The sequence below is a fragment of the Nilaparvata lugens genome, chromosome 9, assembly GCF_014356525.2.
Source record: "Nilaparvata lugens isolate BPH chromosome 9, ASM1435652v1, whole genome shotgun sequence".
NCBI lineage: Eukaryota > Metazoa > Arthropoda > Insecta > Hemiptera > Delphacidae > Nilaparvata > Nilaparvata lugens.
The window spans coordinates 43,246,010-43,270,819 of NC_052512.1; the positions used below are offsets into that span (position 1 = coordinate 43,246,010).

General features: G+C 37.6%; 1 protein-coding gene across 1 annotated transcript in view; it reads left to right on the plus strand.

Annotated features, from left to right (window-relative positions):
- The window catches only part of LOC111050398, a 124,425-nt gene extending 100,721 nt beyond the window's left edge, over positions 1 to 23,704 (plus strand). Inside the window, exons 14-15 of the mRNA XM_039435915.1 lie at positions 16,344 to 16,433; positions 22,397 to 23,704. Coding sequence (XP_039291849.1) covers positions 16,344 to 16,430 — 87 coding nt within the window. The 3' untranslated portion in view covers positions 16,431 to 16,433; positions 22,397 to 23,704. The remainder of the gene's footprint in view (positions 1 to 16,343; positions 16,434 to 22,396) is intronic.
- Positions 23,705 to 24,810: the final 1,106 nt, after the last annotated feature.

Genomic DNA, 24,810 nt, shown 5'->3' on the forward strand with positions numbered 1-24,810 from the left:
ACCTCTTTATCGATCACGCCGTCATTTGTTGTCATTAAACTCAACACTTCAAAATGCTCCATGGTTTCTTTCATTTCATGAATACCCCAAGTCCTAGGAACGCCTTCCATGTGATATGCAAATTGTACTATCCGATTTTCTCCAGGATGTCTTTTTAAACTGAGAGGTGTAATAATTTCGGTGGTGGTGGTTTCGGGGTTTGCATGGAATTTCAGTGTACGGAAATTCAAACAGGTTCGAAAATATTGTAGGAAGTCAGCGCCTATTATCATTGCTGGACCTTTGACTGGTAACACCAGGAAAGTATATTCAAATATAACTCCTTCTATTTCCACTTCTAAGAGACATTGAGTGGTTACTCTTATTCTTCTGCCAGGATTAATACCGGAAATGTATACATTAGTGAGGGGTAGCGTAGCTATTGCATGTTTATCTTTGATGTTCGAAAACATATCCTCTTGTAACAAACAGCATTGTGAACCACTGTCAATCAGCACTTGTAGTCTTGTCTCATATAACTTGCATTCGATATAAGTTTGTAGCTGGCCGTCTGATGTCACATCGGTATCGTCAGGGTTTTCTAAGAGTGTTTCACGCTGATCGTCCCAGAAAGTGGTGTCTATGTGGAGAGGTTTGGCTTGTTCCTCTAATTTGGTAGATGAATAATTATCCTTTGCTTTGGGGGTATCATATAGTCATGTAGTTTTAGAAGTGCTTATTTCTTGATTTGGTGGTGGGTTACTTGCATGTTGATTTTGGGTTGCTTTTGTTGTATGTGCTACTGTGTAAGATGTATTTGTCCGGTTATGATTTTGATGTGTTTCACCTTGATTCTTGCGATCTCCGTCTCGTTTGTAATTATTTCCACTTAAGCGATCTCTGCCATCATAATATGCTTCTCTATCTTGTTGTTTACTATTGTAATATTGAGATCTATTTCTAGAATTATTTTCCAATGATTGACCTCTGCTAATATTTTCGGGGTATTTTTGATATCGGGTGTTTGTTCCGGCATTTGACATTTGATTCTCACCATTATAATTTTTTCTGAAGCTATTGTTGTTATGCTGAAGAGAGTAATTGGAGTCTCCTGTGTGATCGTTTACCTGACTGGATTCAGAAGTAACAGATTGGATACAGTGCAAATGTTCCATTAATTCTTTACAACTGGCAATCGATGATACTGCTAGTGTCATACGAACATTAAAAGGAAGCTTTTTTGATAATATGTTTGCTAGTGATGCATCCGCCAAAGATTCGTCTAGTTGCGAATTTTTGCACATCATCTTAGCCACAAATTCAGTATATGACTGTCTGCCTCTATTATCATATGTGCATGATATAATCTCTGATAGTGCGTCCATCTGCTTACGTTTACTCCAATACTGCTGCAGGAATTGGGAGATGAAGTCCTCCAGGCTATTGATATCTCGCATCCGGCTCTGGAAGAACATCAGCGGCTCGCCGAGTAGTAGACTGGACAGTTGGAAACGCCATACTAACCAAGAGGTGGGTATCAATTCCTGAATAGCTTTTATTTGATCTATGAATGGTCTGGGTTGCATATGGCGATGGGAATTATCAAATTTTCCAAGACTTTGAAAAAGTTGAGTGCCGTTTACTACTTCATTCGGTGTATACTGCACTCGACTGACTGGGATATTTTCCATACGTGTCTCTATTCTGGAGACTCGTTCTTCATTTGCGATCCATTTATCATTCATAATTTTCTTATTTGCATTCATTTCATCATATAATCCGGTTAGCTTCAATTGCTGTCCGCCTATAGCATTCTCCAACATGCCGTATCTCTCACGTGATTTTGCCCCCTCTTCCGCTAAATTCGCTATGCCTGTCTGCACGTTACTCTGCTCCTTGACTATTTTCGCTATTTTATTATTATTTTCCTCCACTTTTGACTCTATCTCGCCCTTGTTTTCTAACACCTGTTCCATAACAGATCCTATGATAGTGGTGCCTAGCTCCTTACTCAATACGTCCACCTGTTTTTTAACTTCCTTTGGTACGTCATCCAACCGTTCGTTTATCTGACAGGTGACATCATCTATACGGGTTTCTAATTTTTTGATGATTGTAGATTGCGTATCTATTTTAATGTCTATCATGTTTTTCATTTCCTCCTTGAATTCAGAGAATTTTCCCTCAACTTTCTCTTCCATTTTTTCCACACTTCCTTGTACAGCTTTGACATCTTTTTGTATGATTTTGGTATTTTCTTCCCCTTTATCCTGGCTTGCTTTTATCTCTTTCATCAACTCTGCCATGGCTTGGTTGATCATGAGTTTAAACTCACTCGAGGAATCATTCATTAGGTGATTTGTAACACAGCCAACTGAAGAGTCTAAGGTAATATTGCGTTTTTCCAGGTTGGTGGCGGCGGGTGGTGGTTGACTGGTCATGTCAGATGGCGATTGGGTGGCGGCACTCTCTGTTCCCTCGGCGACGCTTGGAGCGATCTGCGGAGACGCCGGCACCGAGTTGGACGCCCTCACTCCCTCATCTCCCTCAGCCGGACTCTCATCGGAATTAATCGCATCGACGACGTTATCGATCTTCGTAGAAGACAATTGGGCCAAGTTTTGCGGGTCGAAATTGATGGAGCATATGCTGCCTCCCTCTCTCTCTCGTGGGGTCTCCGCTGCATTGTCCTGAGGTTGTTGAGTGGCCGGTGTCGTAGCTACATAATTTTGGGGGTGGTCGCTGAAGTAGGAAATTTGCGAGTTAGCTGGCGACTGGTTCATGGTGACGTTATTATGGATTACTTCGAATAAAGTGCCAAGTGTGTTGCCAAATTTCAGAAATATCAAAATGAATTCAGTGATAGTGCCTATTCTTGATAAAATTGTGTGGTGTTAAAAGTTTCAAGTGTCATGTACATATATTATGGAACAAACATCAATAGACAGGTATGGCTTATAAATTACACTAATATAGTTCTTAAAATTTTAGTTAGGGTCTTATCTTCCTTACTAACAACAGTATTGTGATGCCTCAAATAACCTATAGCCCTGGTCAGCATACAATGTCTAGATTCAAAAATCAAAATCGAAATCTTACTATAACTTTTATGGAAATTTCCATCCAATTTTTCCTCTATTATGAGAATTATGTTATCAGACTCGTGTGATATAGTTTGTCTGTATTTATGCAGCTTGAAAAATTTTAATTTGAAGAGCAACTCAATTATTTTAGCCAGAAACTTACAATAGATCATCAGATATATCTTGTTGAATTAACTTCAGATTATACTTCTTGCAGCTTTCAGTTTTAGCAATAATTTTATGAATCATTGATAGTGACATTCAGTAGGTAAGCTTTTCATCACGCCCCACGTTGGGCGCCATTGTGTGAAGTTGTGGATTGTAAATCCTTCACAGATAATACGATGTTTCTGATATTTATAAGAGCAGTCTCTAAGTTCCCTCTTTTGCGAATAAATTCACAAAAAATTAAGGCCGTCCGGCTCGCAAAATTACTGGGTTCAAACCTCAGCTCTAGCTCAGTGGTAGAAACATGAATTTTGTAAATACAAATGATCACCATAAGGTTCAAGGACCAGTGATTGATAATTCTTACCGCTGCTTCTATGAAGTTCTTGAAGAATACCAATAAGGAGAGTAAAAGGATATTTGATGACTGATTATCAGTAACCATGTACCACTAGAGAATAATAAGGACCAACTATAGTTGTTTCTAGATGATTCTTAAAACGCTCATCGTGAATACAAGTATTCACCAATATACCCTTCCAAAATTCCTTAGAACTTACAACGCCAGTTCTTGAAGTTCTCTGGATCCTTATATGATATAACTGGAACCTTATTAATATAATTTCTTAATATACTTGTTCTGGTAGATGAGATGAATATCATCAAAGGATGATAAATATTGAGTGCTCTGAATAAGATTAATATTACTTGATTCTATAATTTTAAGTGCTGCTAAATATTTGTTGGTACCAAAACAGCTCAAACTATATAACACAAGATGAGTTAGGATATAATAAAAAATTCTATAAGTTTGTATGCTGACATAAAACACAAAATATATTCCCATAAAAAATGTGCATAAGATATTCGATATATCTATAATTCACTTAAATAATCTATTTCTAAAATCTGAATAATTATCACAGGCTTTGCTAATATTCACAATAGTGAGTTTCAAATTCATAAATACATTATATTTAATACTGGTACTTAGACTTCCAATCAATACAAAATTCTGCAAATAAAAACCTGTTCGGTCTATAGGTTTGATATACTATACTTGGTTCAATTAACAAATTTATAATTAATAAATTAATATTCAAACATGAGATCTCAGGGATTTGTATGAATTCGGGCTGTGCATGGAAGTAAGCTTCCTACATATATCAAATAAATTTATAAATGTTCTTATGAACTATGTGATATTATTCAACACGTGGTGACTTTTTATTTAAATTCAAATTAATTGGAATAGCACTTTTTTATTAATTACCCCACTGAACATAGAAAAAACGAGCTCGTTTGGTTTGACTTATCACTCACTGAACTGAAGTTCTAGCTGGTCTCGTGGATTGAATTAATTATTTCCAATAATTAATTAGGTAGGCTCCTTTCGTCTCTGCTGGGCTAGCACGTGATCCAGATTCTTATAAGTTTCTTTCCGAATTACAGATATATTTATAGGGAACAATTACAATTACGAACTCTTTGACAGCACTGAGTTCACATATAATTGAACATTTAATACAAATACTTTACATTAAAAAGGGTCTGGCTTAATAGTTTTAAAATTTTAAAAGGAAGAAGAAAGAACCCTAAACTCCATGTGCGTCCTCTCAGGTCGGGATCTTAAGCCAGAAGAAGGAGGTTTTTAGAAAAATTTGTCTCTTCCACGAATAATTCTGTAAGCTACTCTCTGATTGGCCTTCAATTTAATAGACTCAATACAATTGGTTGCCTTGGGAATCAGGGCTTCCTCAGCTTTATAATAGAAAAAATTAAATAGAAAAGAATTTTTATACAAATGTATGGAGTGTTTATCTTAAATTGATTTCATAAATAAATCCTAACATGCGATGTTAATACATTTAGTTTTTATATGAGTTTTGTATACTCTTGATTTATCATGCTTTTTTAGATTATAATAAATATTTATACAGAAATAATGGATGTTCGTATTTCTACATATCGACTTCCTTTAGTATGCATAATATATTCTTTATGAGTAAATTTTATATAGTTCAGCCTGTCATATGGGTTGATCGAATAATCAGCTGGTTCGCTCAGTATTGATTCTAATAATTATCGATTTATCCAAGATCGACTAATTCTTTTCAAAATGTAAACAAATAACTCTAACCTCAATGTTCATGCATTTTATTTTTTATAATCCGCCAATAATAAGTAAGCCGCTTTATAATTTTTTGATCTTACCAATGGGTTCTCATAATTATTAAATCACAATTATACATGTTTTCTTATCATTGTTGATGATGCTATTACTCCTAATCGCTAATAATACTTGATTTGAGTTGATTTATCCTTTGACTAGGTCTAACCTTCTTTCCAATTTTATAGTTCTATTATATTTCATTGGTTCATTTTAAAATATTTGGTGGTATTAATTTACCACGTGACAATCTAAAGAGTTTTATAGTTCTCAACTATTGGTTGTGATCGTATCTGGTATAGTTTCCTCTTCCTCATACGAATTAGTTGAGCCATTTTACTATGAGCAGAAGGTGATAAGCTGCTCTAGACTAGACTCACCTTTGAGCAAATGCTCTAGTTTATTCATACAATTTTGAGCAAAAGCTTTTACTCTTGAGCAAATGCTCAAACTATTTTCTTGATGAGCATGAGCAAAAGGTTTTGCTTACGTTAATTCATAGAAAATGAAGCAAATGCTTCACATTTTAGAAGTATAAGCAAATGCTCAACTTTATTCATATGTTCCAATAATGCTGGTGACACACGAGGTCTGCTATATCTTCATAGTGAATGATTTAATATAATCAACATTTGATAACAGTTTGCAATTGAATAATCAAATTTTCTCAAATTTCAAGCTTATTTTCAATTTTAGGTGAAAAAGTTACTGGACATTAATTGTAGAGATTTTCATCCTCAATCGTTTCCACTTGAAATTTTTTGTTCAAATTGTATCTGAAGCCTGATAATTGAGAATCTAAAATCAAACATTGCATAGATGGCGTGGAGCTCCTGGAGTTTTCACAGATTTGGAAATTGTGAAAGTTAATAAAGCTCATCAATGACTATTTCAGGTATGAATTTGTTTAAAATCGTTGGAGCCGTTCTCGAGAAAATCACGAAAACCCCTGTTTTTGACAACATTTTCGCCATTTCATCCACCATGTTGAATTGCATTGGATAGAACTTACGTACGTCCCTATCCTTCCACCTCCCTAGGGCATAGCGGACCGTTGTCTGCCATCCCTAACCTTCTATCTCCCCATGGCCCAGCGGACTGTCATCTGCCATCCCTATCCTTCCATCTCCCCAGGGCACAGCAGACCGTCGTCTGCCATCCCTATCCTTCCATCTCCCCAGGGCACAGCAGACCATCATCTGCCATCCCTATTCTTCTATCTCCCCAGGGCACAGTGAACCGTCATCTGCCATCCCTATCCTTCCATCTCCCCAGGGCACAGCAGACCGTCGTCTGCCGTCCCTATCCTTCCATCTCCCCAGGGCACAGCGGACTGTCGTCTGCCATCCCTATCCTTCCATCTCCCCAGGGCACAGTGGACCTTCGTCTTCCGTCCCTATCCTACCATCTCCCCAGGGCACAGCGGATCGTTGTCTGCCATCCCTATCCTTCCATCTCCCCAGGGCACAGCGGACCGTCATCTGCCGTCCCTATCCTTCCATCTCCCCAGGACACAGTGGACAGTCATCTGCCGTCCCTGTCCTTCCATCTCCCCAGGGCACAATGAACCATCATCTGCTGTCCCTAACCTTCTATCTCCCCAGGGCACAGCAGACCGTTGTCTGCCATCCCTATCCTTCCATCTCCCCAGGGCACAGCAGACCGTCATCTGCCGTCCCTAACCTTCCATCTCCCCAGGGCACAGCGAACAGTCGTCTGCCATCCCTAACCTTCTATCTCCCCAGGGCACAGCGGACCATCATCTGCCATCCCTATCCTTCCATCTCCCCAGGGCACACTGGACCGTCAACTGCCGTCCCTCACCTTCTATCTCCCCAGGGCACAGTGTACCATCGTCTGCCATCCCTATCCTTCCATCTCCCCAGGGCACAGCGGCCCATTGGCCTCCGTCCCTATCCTTCTATCCTCTCTAGGCACAGCGGCCCGTTGGCTGCCGTCCCTCCAGTCTATCCTTCCTCTTCCTACTATACTGGGGCAGAACCGAGGCCGTAAGGCCAATACAGAATTACATCAAAGTGGTGTCATCAGAGAAGAGAGTGACCTTCATGCCATCAGAAGCACCAGGAGGTGCTGTCCATGCCAGCTGAGGCACAAAGAAGGAAGAAGAGGAACTTCGACTTGCCTCCTTTCCCCGCCCACATTACGACTGAGCTAAGTCATCCATGAGCAACACCTGGGTATCAATCACCCACCTCTGAAGCTACTCAGGGTGTACATGATAGATTGGCGCCCAACGTGGGGCACGAGGCAACAAAGTAAGAACCACTCAGTGACAGGTGCCCAAGCTGAGTTCAGAACTAACATTAACACAAACCCCACTCATGGACCCAGGCATGGTATGTGACAAAGTAAGAAGCTGGAGACTGTCATTTGACGGCCAGACAGATGCTCCCAGCTTCTTAGAAAGGCTTGACAAGCTACAACAAGCCTATGTGCTCACTGGCAACCAACTACTAGTTGCACTACCTGAGTTACTAGTTGGTAAAGCTACTCTATGGATGCGTAATCATCGTGACAAGTGGAAGTCATGGGACAATTTTGTGACAGATTTCAGATCACGCTACTACCCACTTACCTGTGAGGAGGATCTTGAGAATCTAATTCAGGCAAGGAAGCAAAGGGAAGGTGAATCGTTTGACGAATTTCTCGAAGATGTACTGACACTCATGAGGAATTGAGGAGGTTTCACAGACGAAAATAAATTACAGAGAGTGTATAAGAATCTCCTCCCATGGTACAAATTGTATATTCGGCTATCAGATGTTCATAGTATCAACGAATTGGAAAAATACGCGAGGGAGTATGAACAAATCAAAGCAGATGAGAAACAGAATAGACAGAATTCGAGAGTTCAAATGACTGAGGACACGAAAAAGATTACAAGGCTCGAGGTTGAGACAGTTATAATCCCTACTAGTAACAGACCATCTCTTAGTGAGTCTGAACCCATGTGTGGGCATTACAAGAGACCGGGGCACTGGAGATCACACTGTCCTAATATCCCACCATGTAAAAGGCGCAGAAAGAGAGCACTGAATTGTGTCTGTGATATGCAGAAGGAGAATAAAACTCCAAATAAGACAGCAGTGATGCGAACAGCACACAAGATTCCTGTGATTGAAGAGTCATCAAGGGACAACAGACTATTCATTACTGTGACAATTGGTGGTAAAAAGTGTTGGGCATTGCTAGATACTGGCGCTGAAGCTAATTATATGAGTAATGAGCTTTATGAAGTTCTCCAAAAAAAAGGGATGATATGGAAGATACCAACTCATCACCACGTGATATTAGCTGATGGACGATCTACCCCATCAAATGGGAAGCTGACAACTAATGTAACTATAGAACAAATCACAGTTCCACTAGCGGTGTCTATAGTGGAAGGACTTGGACAAGAGTTGCTATTAGGCATGGAATTTATGCGTGATAACAAAGTGAATATTCACACATTCATGAGAGAGGTGGAGTGGGATCCTCCCAAATTGATTCCTAGCCCAGTCAATAAAGGTCCAAAAAGGCGATTTCCGTCACAAAATTAGGAGAAAGCTGGATTTCTCACCATCGATAGAACCATCCCAGAGGGTCATTTTCCCAAAAGTCCCAAAGAATCCCGCTGGAGCTTTCCCCCCCAGCCCCCCCAAAGTTCCGAAATGCAGGTTATCACGGGAAATCAATTATCTCGGTACCTATTTATCGGAAAACCTTTAATTATATGTTATTCGATTTGTAATATTATGGGCTACAATATTGGTCCTATTACTTTTTTCGATAAAATTGATAGATGTTTGAAAAAAACTATATATATGTCTAAATTTCGGATTTTTCAAAGTCCACTATTCAGTTTTTTCCGTTTAACTTTTTAGTAAGCCATTTTTTATAAAAAATACCCGAAATAAAAAGTTTAGCCACTTTCATTGCGAATCCATTGATGTATATACTTATGCACTTACGATCCGAGCTGACGCAGTGGAAGGGGAAAGAGATAACGCGTTACGCCGCGGTCAAGCACATACTGAAACTTTATGTTTCAACTCTCGTTTGTTGTCTAACTGATGTAACATTCTGAATTCCGTCTACAATCCCAAATATATAATAATATCATCAGCATAGTGAATCAACGTAAAATAATACGTTGTATAGTACAGATTACTGTTTGTTGACAATAGCGATTTCTTGGAAAACAGGAGCGTTTGATGTTTGCTAATCTCACGGTTCTCAAGCAGAGGCGCCGAAAAATTCTCTGAATTTTAGAATATTTTTCTCACACTCCTTCCCTTTGAAAATATTTGTATCCCCTCCACTTTGCTTGTAACGAGCAAAATAATCAGTCAGTCCGTCTGTTGCTTTCGAAGAGAGAAGTTCTTCAGTTTATTCAGTACGGTTTTGTCCTGTGTTTTGAAATACAGTATAGTGCAGTGTTGTATGTACAGTGTTGAAGTAATTGAACTTCTTACTTAGGGCTATTTATAAAATTGATGTATAAAATATAAATGAATCAAATACCCTTAAAACTTTTAAAAAATATTATTCTCACATACATGTTTCGGGTCTAAGCCCATTTTCAATGTATTTGCATTCACATTGAAAATGGGCTTAGCCCCGAAACATGTATGTGAGAATAATATTTTTTAAAAGTTTTAAGGGTATTTGATTCATTTATATTTTATACATCAGTGTTGAAGTAATAGAACGTGTTGGTAGCTTTCGTTATTATAGATTCATTTCAGTTATAAATCAAGTACGGTAATGATTTTTCGCTCTACTTCGATTCAGTAATTTTCAGAAAATGTCGAATGAACATTCTAGTGCATCGTGTGTTTTTTGCGATAAAGAGCTCAAAGACGATATAGTTCTAGTGAAAAAAGGACTTGAAAGGATAAGAGAAGTGAGCCTGCAACTCAATGACTGTATTAATAGTAATTAGGAGTAAAGACCAGTGTAACTGTTCACAAGAATTGCAGACAGAAATATACTCACCCTTCGAGAATTCAAACTGTTTTGAAAGAAAAAGAGAACTGTGAAAGTGATTGTTCATCGAGTTTAGCTTTAAGAGATTTGGAAAATAAGTTCGATTTCAAAAATGATTGTTTTCTTTGTGAGGAACGTGCTGCTTCTAACACTAAAGCTCCGCATGAACGACGAGAATCTGTGCATTTGGTTTCTACTTTGGAGGCAAAAGAAAATTTCTTAAAAAGATGCGACGAAAGGAACGATGATTGGGGTAAGCGAGTTCAATGTAAACTTCTAAACGTTACCGATCTTGTGGCACCTGAAGCTAGATACCATAAGAAATGTCTCACTGATTTCTACAGAACTACTAGTAGTGATAAAAAAAGTATAGGGAGACCAAGCATTATCGGAGATTCCTTCAGCAAACTCTGTGAGTACATAGAGAGCACCGATGAATGTCAATTCACCGTGGATGAATTGCAAAGTAGAATGGATGATTTCTCTAATAGTGAGCAACGTTTTAGTGACAAATATTTCAAAAAACTTTTAAAAGATCATTTCAAAAATCGTATATATTTTTCAAAAACCGAGGGGAAAGTGAACATTGTTAGCTCTTCAAACTCCACCAAAGATATACGTGAAAATACTGAAGCTGAACGATTGAAAATTGTTCTATCAGCGGCAGAAATAATAAAAGATATTCAGAAAATGCACTACGAATCAGAACAGTATCCCAGCATGGAAGAAATTAAATCTGGAGGGGAAGATTTAGTTCCAGCTAGTCTCCAAGCTTTCATGGCCCGACTTTTGGAAAAGAAAAAGCCAGCGAGTGAAAGAAATTTTCTAAGAAAATGTACAGTGTTGAACCACGTGATAATTTCATCTTTAAGGCCAAGATCATTTATATCACCAATACTCACCGCCTTTGGACTAACAATTCATCGATTATATGGATCCAAACATCTGATTGATCTTCTTTCAGCAATGGGAGTTTGTGCATCTTATAGTGAAATATCCATTTACATGAATTCGTTAATCAATGCAGGTTCACCAGAGATAAAGGAGGACGCTTTCATCCAGTACGTTTTCGACAATGCTGATGTCAATGTACGGACTTTGGATGGTTTAAATTCATTTCATGCAATGGGAGGAATACAATGTGTAACACCAAGTTCAAGTGTTGAAGCCCAAGTGAAGGTAAAGCGTTGCAAATCAGGAGGATTCAACTGTGAGGCAATCCGTGAACTCTCCTATGCCAAGAAAAAATCTAGGAGTGGACTTTCCAATACTTCTATTGAAGATGTAAAGACATTATTTCCCCCTGAAGTTTCTCAACTTGGAATTCAGAACCGCTTTATATTCCCAGCTAATATTTTATGGCTGGCTGGATCAAATATTCAACCTGGATGGAATGGCTTCATGACATCTATAATGAGAGAAGAGAAAAACTGCGAAATTTCATATATTTTAGGTCTACCATTCATAAATTTGAATCCCAGCAACCCATCCACAATTTTCAGTGCACTCTCTTTTGCATCTGAACAATGCCGAAAAAGAAATCATGCCTGTATTGTAACTTTGATCAGCCGTTGTTTCTGAAGGCATCCGAAATTGTAGCTTCTGCTGAAAATGATAGTGACTTGTCGAGGGTTATAGTACGGCTTGGTGGTTTTCATTTATTGATGTCGTTTCTAGGTTCAATAGGGAAAATAATGGAAGGAAGTGGCTTGGAAGAGCTATGGGCCACTGTTTATGGACAATCAACAATAAATCACATGTTGAATGGACATGCTTATGCAAGGTGTGTGAGAGCATACAATTTGACTGCCGCAGCTCTACTTGATGTGATGAAGGAAAGTTTTCCAGATGTGAAAGAAGTGTTTGAATCTCTAGAAAAATATTCTATCCAACTTCTCAGAAATGAGAGAGAGAAATCAGAAGTTCCATTGGAAGCAGATGTTGTTGCAGGCTCTTGCATGACGAGTTAGGGAAATAATAATCCCCCCGAACCAAAACTGGCAAATGTATTTAATAACGCAGGATAAGTAATAGACTCTTACGTTATTCAATACATAACTATTATCGAATTCTGTGAAAACAAAAAAAGAAATAATTAGTTGATGTTTGTTATTATTTTCATTATTGATAGTCTATAATAAAGTTTGATTTTTATTATTAGCATGGTAATTGAGGTATTTGGAAGATTGAAAAATGGAAATTGGGATTCAGCGAAAGTTGGAACATAAGGTGGATTAAAAAAATTGAATCATTCCGAGCGCCGTGTATAAGAACATGAATGAAGTGATATGCTGAAACGGTAGTTGGCTGTGATGAGGGTACTTGACCGCGGCGTAACGCGTCGGCTGTTTCCCCTTCCACTGCGTCAGCTCAGATCGTAAATGCATAAGTATATACATCAATGGATTCGCAATGAAAGTGGCTAAACTTTTATTTCAGGTATTTTTTACAAAAAATGGCTTACTAAAAAGTTAAACGGAAAAAACTGAAAAGTGGACTTTGAAAAATCCGAAATTTAGACATATATATAGTTTTTTTCAAAAATCTATCAATTTTATCGAAAAAATTAATAGGACCAATATTGTAGCCCATAATATTACTAATCGAATGACATATAAATGAAGGTTTTCCGATAAATAGGTACCGAGATAATTCATTTCCCGTGATAACCTGCATTTCTGAACTTTGGGGGGGGCTGGGGGGGAAAGCTCCAGCGGGATTCTTTGGGACTTTTGGGAAAATGACCCTCTGGGATGGTTCTATCGATAGTGAGAAATCCAGCTTTCTCCTAATTTTGTGACGGAAAAAACCTTTATTGACTGGGCTATCCTTCAAGTCAGCGAATTATGTCATGATTGCTCTTATTGAGGACTGAGAGAACATCAGTCCCAACAATAGCGGCTGTAGACTCCAAATCTCCGGACAACAAGAGTCGGAACAGAAGGATGTTCAAGCTGGATGGTTTGAACAGTGTCGAACCCAATGCCTTGATTGATAGAGAGGCAGAGTTGTCATATATTCTGAGACAAGCATCCAGGGATGACATAGTTGATCACTGTGATGGAATGAACAACTCTGAACAACAGGCCACAATTTATGCTCCAACTGTCAGAGCAAAGACTTCGAACTCCAAGAAAGTTGTGGAAGTTAGGATGGAACGAATGCCATCTCATAGCAAGTCAGATGTTAGCCTAGCAGTCGACAGAAACAGGATAAACCAAGGTGGGATATCATCCTCTAAAAACAATTCAGCACTCCCAAAAAACAGGAAGGTGGTAAGGAATGAATCAATGCCACTATTGACTGACATGGATGTGGAAAAGTCAATGGCCCCTTTGACTGTCAAAGAGATAGTCCCACAGGATCCCAGACCAGAACATATGGATCTGGTGCTGTGTCACCGAGTCTCAACACCTGGTGAGCGTAAATGGGCCTGCAAGCCACGCTTGAAAGTCTGATTACCGGATGGACAGTGTAAATATGTACCTGTGGACCAGGTATGAATGACGCTCATAGTGAGTGGCATACACCTCTAAAGGTGATGCCTGGGAGGTGTACACCTCTTAAGGTGATGCCTAGATGGCTCACGCCTTTTAAGGTGGTGCCATAGAGGGCTCCAATTCCCCCCCCACCCGAGTAGGAGTGGGGTGTAACAAAGTAAAATTGTGATGATAAAATAATTAATGATATTATTGAAAGACACTCGGCTATCAGCAAGCTAGCTGACCGCAGAGATAAGAAGGGTACCAATGGCGCACCATCTTCCGTGCATTGGGAGGATTCTTACTGCCTGTGGTGGCAGCACATCTACATCCCCTCCACTTTAGGAGAGTATTTAAACGCCGGACGAGCCCCAGACCACAGCATTCCGCTCCCAACCTTCCTCTCCTGTACAGCAGCCCATTGGCTGCCGTACGTCCCTGACCTCCTGTCCTTGTACAGCGGCCCGTTGGCTGCCATACGTCCCTGACCTCCTGTCCTTGTACAGCGGCCCATTGGCTGCCATACGTCCCTATCCTTCCATCTCCCTAGGGCACAGCAGACCGTCGTCTGCCGTCCCAAACCTTCTATCTCCCCAGGGCCCAGCAGACCATCGTCTGCTGTCCCTAACCTTCTATCTCCTCAGGGCACAGCGGACCGTCGTCTGCCATCCCTATCCTTACATCTCCCCAGGGCACAGCAAAACGTTGTCTGCGATCCCTATCCTTCCATCTCCCCAGGGTACAGTGGACCATCATCTGCCGTCCCTATCCTTCCATCTCCCCAGGGCACAGCAGACCGTCGTCTGCCGTCCCTATCCTTCCATCTCCCCAGGGCACAGCGGACCGTCGTCTGCCGGCCCTATCCTTTCATCTCCCCAGGGCACAGCGGACCGTCGTCTGCCGTCCCTATCCTTCCATCTCCCCAGGGCACAGCGGACCGTTGTCTGCCGTCCCTATCCTCCCATCTCCCCAGGGCACAGCAGACCGTCGTCTGTCATCCCTATCCTTCCATCTCCCCAGGGCACAGCGGACCGTCGTCTGCTGTCCCTATCCTTCCATCTCCCCAGGGCACAGCAGACCGTCGTCTGCCATCCCTATCCTTCCATCTCCCCAGGGTACAGCGGACCGTCATCTGCCATCCCTATCCTTCCATCTCCCGAGGGCACAGCGGACCATCATCTGCTATCCCTATCCTTCCATCTCCCCAGGGCACAGCGGACCGTTGTCTGCCGTCCCTAACCTTCTATCTCCCCAGGGCACAGTGGACCGTAGTCTGCCGTCCCTCCTGTCTATCCTTCCTCTTCCTACTTTACTGGAGCGGAACCTAGGCCATAAGGCCAATACAAAATCACATCAAAGTGGTGTCATCAGAGAAGAGAGCAACCTTCACGCTGTCAGAAGCACCAGGAGGTGCTGTCCACGCCAGCTGAGGCACAAAGAAGGAAGAAGAGGAACTTCGACTTGCCCCCTATCCCCGCCCACATTACAACTGAGCTAAGTCATCCAGGAGCAACACCTGGGTATCAATCACCCACCTCTGAAGCTACTCAGGGTGTACGTGATAAAATATATATATATATATATATATATATATATATATATATATATATATATATGTATGTGTGTGTGTGTGTGTGTGTGTGTGGTGTGTGTGTGTGTGTGTGTGTGTGTGTGGTGTGTGTGTGTGTGTGTGTGTGTGTGTGTGCGTCTGTGTACACGATATCTCATCTCCCAATCAAGGTTGTGCATTTTCAATAATTTTTTTTCATATATTTTTTTCCTTTTTCTAATCTATTGGACAGGTTCTTAGGACATAATCTATGCAATTGAAATATTTTTATCAGCTTCTGTTAGCTAACAATAGGGCTTCAAAAGTCACTTTTTTGAGGCAGATGGTACACATACCCTACAAAAACCACTGTTCCGAAAAATCTGAGAAGAATATGCAAGTCTCCTCTTCAATGTAGCAAAAAATACTTCAACTTTGTTTTTGAAAATCTGAAAAAAAATTAATTTTCATGAATTTTAAACTCCTTTTTCACATTCAATGTTCGTTTTATAGACTTCAAATTCATAGCAACTTGTAGTGCTGTTCTTGGTGAATGAAGTTGATGCTTAAACCTCTTTTATAGACACAATATTAGCCGCTGGTATGTGTACCTTTGAAGCACGGTTTTATGCCTGCTATGCTCAGGCAGCAAGTGAATAGTACAGCTGGAGCGATCTAGCGGAATTAGTTTGTCCCTAAAGCTAAGCGCTTGACGTTAATGGAATGACTTAAGAAGACTTTCCAATGGAATGAAGCATGCACAAATGAAAAATGCAGGCGAGTGAAGCGAGCCCGCTGATCTCATTTTTGGATGATCCAGTCGGGGGTGCAGGGGGCGGATATGGAGAGCAAAGCGAGCCTGGCGGCTAGTACTCAGATATAATAATAATAATTACTAACTTCAAACGTTTTTTTTTTAGGAAGAAATCGTCAAAACTGCAATAAGTATAAGGAAGGCGAAATTTGAACACGAGGAAAAAACTGGAGAGGCCTACTATATTAAGTAAAAGGTAGGACAAAATATTCATTTCGCCTTTATAAATGAACGATGGTTGGCAACATCACATTTAAAAAGAAAATTATGAATTTTCCATCGTATTAAATAGCCATATAATTACTAGTAGTTCTGTGAACAGTAGACTTCACGCAGTATTCTCATCCACAAGTACCTGATTGAAACTATAGACCTTATGGAAATACAGCAATAGACTGGCTTCTCCACACATCTGTGTAATCACTTGTCAGCTGATTTATGATGAATAATTCTATAGTCTGATTTTTACTCTAATATTGGCGTATGAAGGAGGCTCCTTTTTCCTTTTATACTATTAGTTCTGTGAACAGTAGACCTCACGCAGTATTCTCATCCACAAGTACCTGATGTCACTTGTTTTAAATGTTAACAAACTCAGTTCACATTTGAATTTGTATTCCATATGATATAATTCATCCAGTTCCGTGATAATCTTTCTATCTGATGGGAATTAATTTTTTACAATCAAAAATAATATAATTTCTCCAGCATTATTTAGTTCATTTGTTCATTTTTAATCACCTATTAAATTAGTTTTTTCGAATGTGAGAATATTGATACTAATGGGCACGTATAATAATACCATGACTGCAAAACAAAATATTGAACCCAAATACCTTAAAGCTGCGATTAGTCCAAAGTTATTAACATAATGTTAATAACTCAATCCTTATAGATCATATTAGATTGAACATAACTTATCATACACATGATGAAGATGTGTGTTTGTCAACTTCCGTTCAATCCAATAGAATCTATAAGGAATAAGTTATTAATATTATGTTAATAACTTTGGTGTAAACCCAGCTTAAAGATGCATACCTCTTTAAGGTCTTTGATTGAAACTATATACCTTATACAAATACAGCAATAGACTGGCTTCTCCACACATCTGTGTAATCACTTGTCAGCTGATTTATGATGAATAATTCTATAGTCTAATTTTTACTCTAATATTGGCGTATGAAGGAGGCTCCTTTTTCCTTTTATATTATCCTTGGAATGCAAAATTTCCAAAAACCTTGTATATACGTCGACGCGCAATTAAAAAAGGAATATACCTGTCAAATTTCATGAAAATCTTTTACCGCGTTTCGCCGTAAATGCGCAACATATAAACATGAAGAGAAATGCCAAACCGTCGACTTGAATCTTAGACCTCACTTCGCTCGGTCAATAATACTACCCGTTCAAAAACATGGAACATCTTGAAAATGTATCATTCCATCAACGTTAGTAGACAGTTGACTATAATACTACGGATTACTACCCGTTCAAAAACATCGAACATCTTGAAAACGTATCTTTCCATCAACGTTGTAGACAGTTGCAGCCAGACCTGATAACAGCGCTCACACTCATATTCCGGGACGACATGCACGGTACGAGAGGACAGAAAGCTCTATGTTTTTTTAGGATTCTGTCTAGACATTTTAAATTAATAAATTATTTATTAACTTTTGAGAAAACAACAACAGGTCAATGTAACTTACTGAGCGCGAGGTCTACTGTTCACAGAACTACTAGTCAAATACTGTCATTATAACATGGACCTCACTATAGGAAGATGATACAAAGATCACCACACATGATACAGTATCATCACACATGATACAGTATCAACACACATGATACAGTATCAACACATATGATACAGTATCATCACACATGATACAGTATCATGTTAGCTTGACTTATAACACAAGAATCTGACACAAAAATTCAAACTTTGGCAACAGTGTAGAGGTAGGAAAGGATAGCGCTATCTGCTTTGTTGAATGATAGACAAGGATAGCAACACCAATGTTGATCAGATACTGCCATTATAACGTGGAATACACTATATAGTGAGGTCCACGTTATAATGACAGTATTTGATAAACTTTTATGTTGCTATCCTTGTCTATCAATCGACAAAGCAGGTAGTACTATCATTTACTAACTCCGCAACGATGCCAAATCTGTTTTCGACAATGTATAAATATGATTAATAAACTAAGGCAGAGAACAGACAACGCTGCTCTTCTATCTGTATCCACTGACATTATAACGTGGACCTCAAAATAGGTGTTGGAAGACTAAATTTATTGTTGTATTATTTATTTAAATAAGTAGTTTCTGAAATAGTATATTTCGCACCTTAAGCAGAAAATGATATTTTTCTGGCTCGAAATCGATTTTCAAGTCTGAGGCCTTAGGCCGAGGACTAGAAAAGATTGAGAGCCAGAAATACATTTTTGCCCATGGTGCGAACAATATTTTTCCTCCACCTACTGTCAAAAGTACTTACTTTACTCCCTGAAACATGATACTAAAGTGTCACTTTTTCGCTCTCGGTACTAAAAAACAGAAAAACTCCCTAGGGAGTAAAAGTGACTCCATTCAAATAACATGGGAAGCATCTCTATTTTAAAAACGTACATTTGGAATAGGTCAGAAGGTCTAAGCTCAGATGAGGAAGCATATAGAGTAGTCATTAAACCAACTAAATTCAATACCTCAACCAGACATTTGATCGATATAGAAAATAATTTATGTTTGTATGCTGAAATTATTATTACAAACTTCATATCACTTGTGAAAACGTACTTCCTGGGGGTTCATCTCTTATGACAGAGTCCCACGTTGTGAAGCCATTATGTGAAATGGTAAACCTTTGCCCCACTTGTTGGGTGATATTATGTAAAATGGTAAATTTAATAATATATAAGAGCAGTTGCTAAAGTCCCTAATTTGCGAATAAATTCCCAGATAGTTAAGGCCGTCCGGCTTGCAAAATTGCTGGGTTCAAACCGCAGCTCTAGCTCAGTGGTAGATACATGAATTTTCCAAATATATTTAATCACCACAAGGTTCAATGACTGGTGATTAATAATTCTTACCGCTGCTTCTATGAAGTTCTTGAAGAATACCAATAAGGAAATTGAAAAGATAGTTGATGACTGATTACCAGTAACCATGTATCCAACCGAGAATAATGAAGACCAACTATGGTTTTTTCTAGTTGATGTTTAAAACGCTCATCATGAATACAGGTATTCACCAATTTATCCTTCTGAAATTCCTTAGAACTTACAACGCCAGTTCTTGAAGCTCTCTGGATCCTTATATGATATAACTGGAACCTTATTAATATATATATCAATATATTTTTTCTGGCAGACTAATGTGACTATCATCAAAGGATGATAAGTACTGAATGCTCTTAATAAGATCAATATTAATTGATTCACTAATTTTATATGCTGCAGAATATTTTTTCTTGGTACTGAGACAGCCCAAACTGTATATCACGAGATGAATTAGGATAAAATAAACTTCTATGATTTTGTATGCTAACATAAAACACAAAATATATTCCCATAAACAATATATATATATATATATATTATATATATATATATATATAATATATATATATATAAAATATTCTATATCTATAATTTTCTTTAAATAAATTATTTTCTAATATTTGAATAATTATCACAAGGTTTACTAGCATTCACAATTGTGAGCCTTAAAGATTATAAATATATTATATTTGATACTGATGCGTGGACTTCAAGTCAATTCAGAATTCTACAATTTAAAACCTGTTTGGTCTGCAGATTTAATAGGGCAAGCTTTGATTAATTAGCAAATAATAATTAATAAAATTGATATTTAAAAAATAAAATCTCAGGGTTTTTAATGAGTCCGTGCTGTGCATGGAAGTGAGCTTCCTACATATATCAAATAAAATTCATAAAACGTTCTTATAAACTATATGATAGCACTCAACACATTGCAAAATTTCCTTGATTCGAATTTATTTATAAAGCGCTTTGATTTATTCCCCAACTCTTAATAAAAGACCTTTATAAAACGAGCTCGTTTGATCTAACACTCACATTAATGATGTTCTTGACGGTCTTGTAGAATGAATTAATTATTTCCAATAATTAATTATACAGGTCCTTTTCGTCTCGGCTGGGCTCGCGCGTGGCCAGATTTCTTATAGTTTTCTTTCCATATTACAGATATATTTATGGGAATTGATTACAATTACAAACTCTTCAACAACACTGAGTTCACAGATAAATAAACATTAATTACAAATAGTTCACATTTAAAAAAGGGATTGGCTTGATAATTTTAAAATTTAACAAGAAGGAAGAACCCTAATTTCCTTGTGCATCCTTTCAGAACGAGATCCTAAGCCAGAAGAAGGTGGTTTTCAGAAAAATGTTATCTCTTCCTTGAATGATTTGTAAGCTTCTTTCTGATTGGCTTTTAATTTAACAAACTCCATACAATTGGTTGCTTCAGATTCAGGGTTTCTTCAACTTTATAATAGAAAAAATAAATAAAAGTATTTATATAAATATATGGAGTGATTGTCTTAAACTATTCTGATAAATAAATCGCGATATACGATGCTAACATGTAACATATATTTAGTTTTTTTATACAAGTTTTGTATACCCTTGATTTTTGTACTTTTTTAGATTGTAATAAATATTTATGCAGCAATAATAGTTATCCCTATTTATTTACATAAATCTTCCTCAGTAGGCCTATATAGAATACCTTTTGTGAGTAAACTTTATAATTCAACTTGTACTGGTTGATTGAGCAATCAGCTGATTTGTTAGGTATTGATTTAAATAACTATCAATTTATTCTAGATCGATTGATTCATTTAAAAGTGTAAACAATAATAATTCTAACCTCAAATGTACATGCTAACTTTTATTTTTTTATAATCTGCCAATAATAAATAAGCCGCTTTATAGTTTTTAATTCTGCCAATGGATCCTCATTATTGTTGAATTACAATTATGCATGTTTTTTCATATCGCTTTAGATAATACGATTACTCTTTATCACTAACAACATTCGATTTTACTTGAGTGGTTCTTTGACTAGGTTATCTTTCTTTTCCATTTTATAATTCTATTAAAGTTCAGTAGTATTTCAAAAATATTTTGTGGTGCTAAAATACCATGTGACACACTATACTAGAAAAAATTTATATATTTTTTTCTTTTAATCCATGTTATTAAAAATACCAGCCAACAAATATTACTTATTAACTAATCAAATTTGAAACGGGAACTTCATCATAGCTGTAGTTGTGGCTGTCATTGTTGTTACAACTTTAGCCGATAGATAGTGATGTCAGAGGAGAACTGTGATTACAAGCCAGCTGTTTCTGTTTACTTTTTAGATCATGTTGTAACACATTGTTTGGTCACATACGTTTTTAAAAATTATTTTATTTGCAGTTTTTATAAAAATGTAGGTGGAGGAAAAATGTTGTGTATATCACGAGTGAAAAATGTTTTTTCTCCCTCAGGAAAATTGTTGCCCTCGGCTTTTCCTCGGGCTTCAAACTTTTCCCTCAGGGAGAAAAACCAGCACTTTTCACTCTAGATATTCAAATAACTATTTCGCCACACTAAAGGTATTGCTGACAAAATAAATAAAGAATACTTGTTATCGTACCTATCTCTTGATTTTAGTGGTAGAAGATTTGCAGTCAGGATTCCAGATTCTTTTAAAATTTCACTTGGAATATCACAGACGTCATCATCTTCAAGCATTTTTGAAAATTTGGAATGTGCTAATCAAAAATAAATAATTGAATGAAAATGGTTGTGAAGCGAATACTGAATTTGTTTGATTCGAAATTCGAACTAAAATCATGGCGACTTTGATGAAGAAAGTTGACACTCGCCCAATCTAGCGGATGACTTATCAACTACGGACTTCCAAGCGGCTGGAAAGAGAACACTTTCTGGCCTAGACCGGAAAAGAAACCTGTTCTGACGTCAGATGAGAGTCGTCTGCAAACAACGTCTTTCAGATCTACATAGGGACTGGAAAACAGCTGCTTTCTGTGCAGTGTGGCGGAAATATATTTTAGTTTACTAATATTTTCCTATTTTTTGTTTTCAGAGGCGAAGTTAGAACTCAAAACCCCTAACCACCTATCAGATTGGCTCGATCTTGACTATTACTTGGCTGATGAAAAATGATTATTATGTTATTCATTATTTATAATTAGTTCTTATTATTTATGTCATTATTATATATTAAAACACCTTTCTTCTTCTTTTTCATATTCCTCTACTTCCTCTTTTTCTTCTCCTTCTTCTTCATCATCTTCTTCTTCTTCTTCATCTTCTTCATCATCATCATCATCATCATCATCATCATCATCATCATCATCATCATCATCATCATCATCATCATCATCATCATCTTCTTCTTCATCATCTTCTTCTTATTATTCTTTTTCTTCTTCTCCTCCTTCTTCATCTTTTTCTTATCCTTCTTCTTCATCATCTTCTTCTTCATATTCCTCTTCTTCTTCTTCATCATCATCTTCTTCTTCATATTCCCCTTTTCTTCTTCCTCTTCTACTTCTTCTCCTATCTTATTTTTCTTCTTCTTCTTCTTAATCACCTGTCTTCTTCTTATTTTTTTCTTCTCATGTCTTCTTGTTTTTCTCCTGTTTTCTCCTTCTTCTTCTTCTCCTTCTTCTTCATCTTCATCCTTCTCTTCTTCTCCTTCCTCTTCTACTTCTTCTCCACCTGTCTTATTTTTCTTCTTTTTTTCTTCTTTTTAATCACCTGTCTTCTACTTCTTCTTCTTCTCTGGTTTTCTTCTTTTTCTTCGTCTCCTGTCTCCTTCTTCTTTTTCTTCTCATGTCTTCTTCTTGTTCTTCTTCTGCTTCTTCTTCTTATTCATCCTCCTCTTCTTCTTCTCCTTCATCTTCCTCTTCAACTTCTTCTTCTTCCTCTTAAAAATCTTCTTCTCCTGTCTTATTCTTCTTCTTCTTCACCAGTTTTCTTTGTCTCCTGACTCCTTCTTCTTCATCCTTTTCTTCTTCTTCTTCATCTTTCTCTTCAATTTCTTCTTCTTCCTCTTCTACTTCTTCTTCTCCTGTCTTATCTTTTTTGTTCTTCTACTTCTCCTCCTTCTCATTCTCCTTGCCCTCCCCCTCCTTCTTCTTCACCTCCTAACATTAGGATTATTTATCTTATCCTAGAAATATTATATAATTATCCATTATGTTTGTTTTGAACTTTTCTTCAGTTGTTTTAATTATACTTTCAGTTCAATAGAAATATTCTTTTATTAGCATTTAGAATAGTTCCCTTTTATGAAATGTATCTATTTCATTATGTTTTTTGCTTTGATTTACTTTTATTTTGTTTGTGGTGTTGGGTATTTTACTAATAAAGTTTGCTGCAAGTTATATGTTGACTTTTTATTTCATGAAATCTATCCAGTTATCTATCCTTTATAGAAGGCAGTGGCAAGGCAGAGAATCGGCAACGCTGTTCTCCCATCTTTTATCCACTGTCATTATAACGTGGACCCCATTGTATAACTGGGACAAATATCCTCTATAGAAGGCAGTGGCAAGGCAGAGAATCGGCAACGCTGTTCTCCCATCTTTTATCCACTGTCATTATAACGTGGACCCCATTGTATAACTGGGACAAATATCCTCTATAGAAGGCAGTGGCAAGAAAGAGAACCGTTTTATTAATTTTAAAGGTTAATAGTTAAAGTTGGCAGTTAACAGTTGAAGTTACAGTTAACAACTATCCTCTATAGGAGGCAGTGGCAAGACAGAGAATAGTTTCATTAATTTAAAAGGTTAACAGTTAGTTTAACAGTTAACAGTTGAAGATACAGTTAACAACTATCCTCTAAAGGAGGCAGTGGCAAGACAGATGATCGTTTTATTAATTTTAAAGGTTAACAGTTAAAGTTGACAGTTTAACAGTTAACAGTTAAAGTTACAGTTAACAACTATTCTCTATAGGAGGCAGCGGCAACACAGAGAATCGTTTTATTAATTTTAAAGGTTGACAGTTAAAGTTGACAGTTAACAGTTAACGTTACAGTTAAGAACTATCCTCTATAGGAGGCAGCAACAAGACAGAGAGCCATTTTATTAGTTTTAAACTAGGTTAACAGTTAAAGTTGACAGTTTAACAGTTAAAGTTACAGTTAACAACTATCCTCTATAGGAGGCAGCGGCAACACAGAGAATAGTTTTATTAATTTTAAAGGTTAACAGTTAAAGTTGACAGTTTAACAGTTAACAGTTGAAGTTACAGTTAACAACTATCCTCTATAGGAGGCAGTGGCAAAACAAATAATAGTTTTATTAATTTTAAAGGTTAACAGTTAGTTAAAAGTTAACAGTTAACGTTACAGTTAAGAACTATCCTCTATAGGAGGCAGCGACAAGAAACAGAGCCATTTTATTAGTTTTAAACTAGGTTAACAGTTAAAGTTGACAGTTTAACAGTTAAAGTTACAGTTAACAACTATCCTCTATAGGAGGCAGC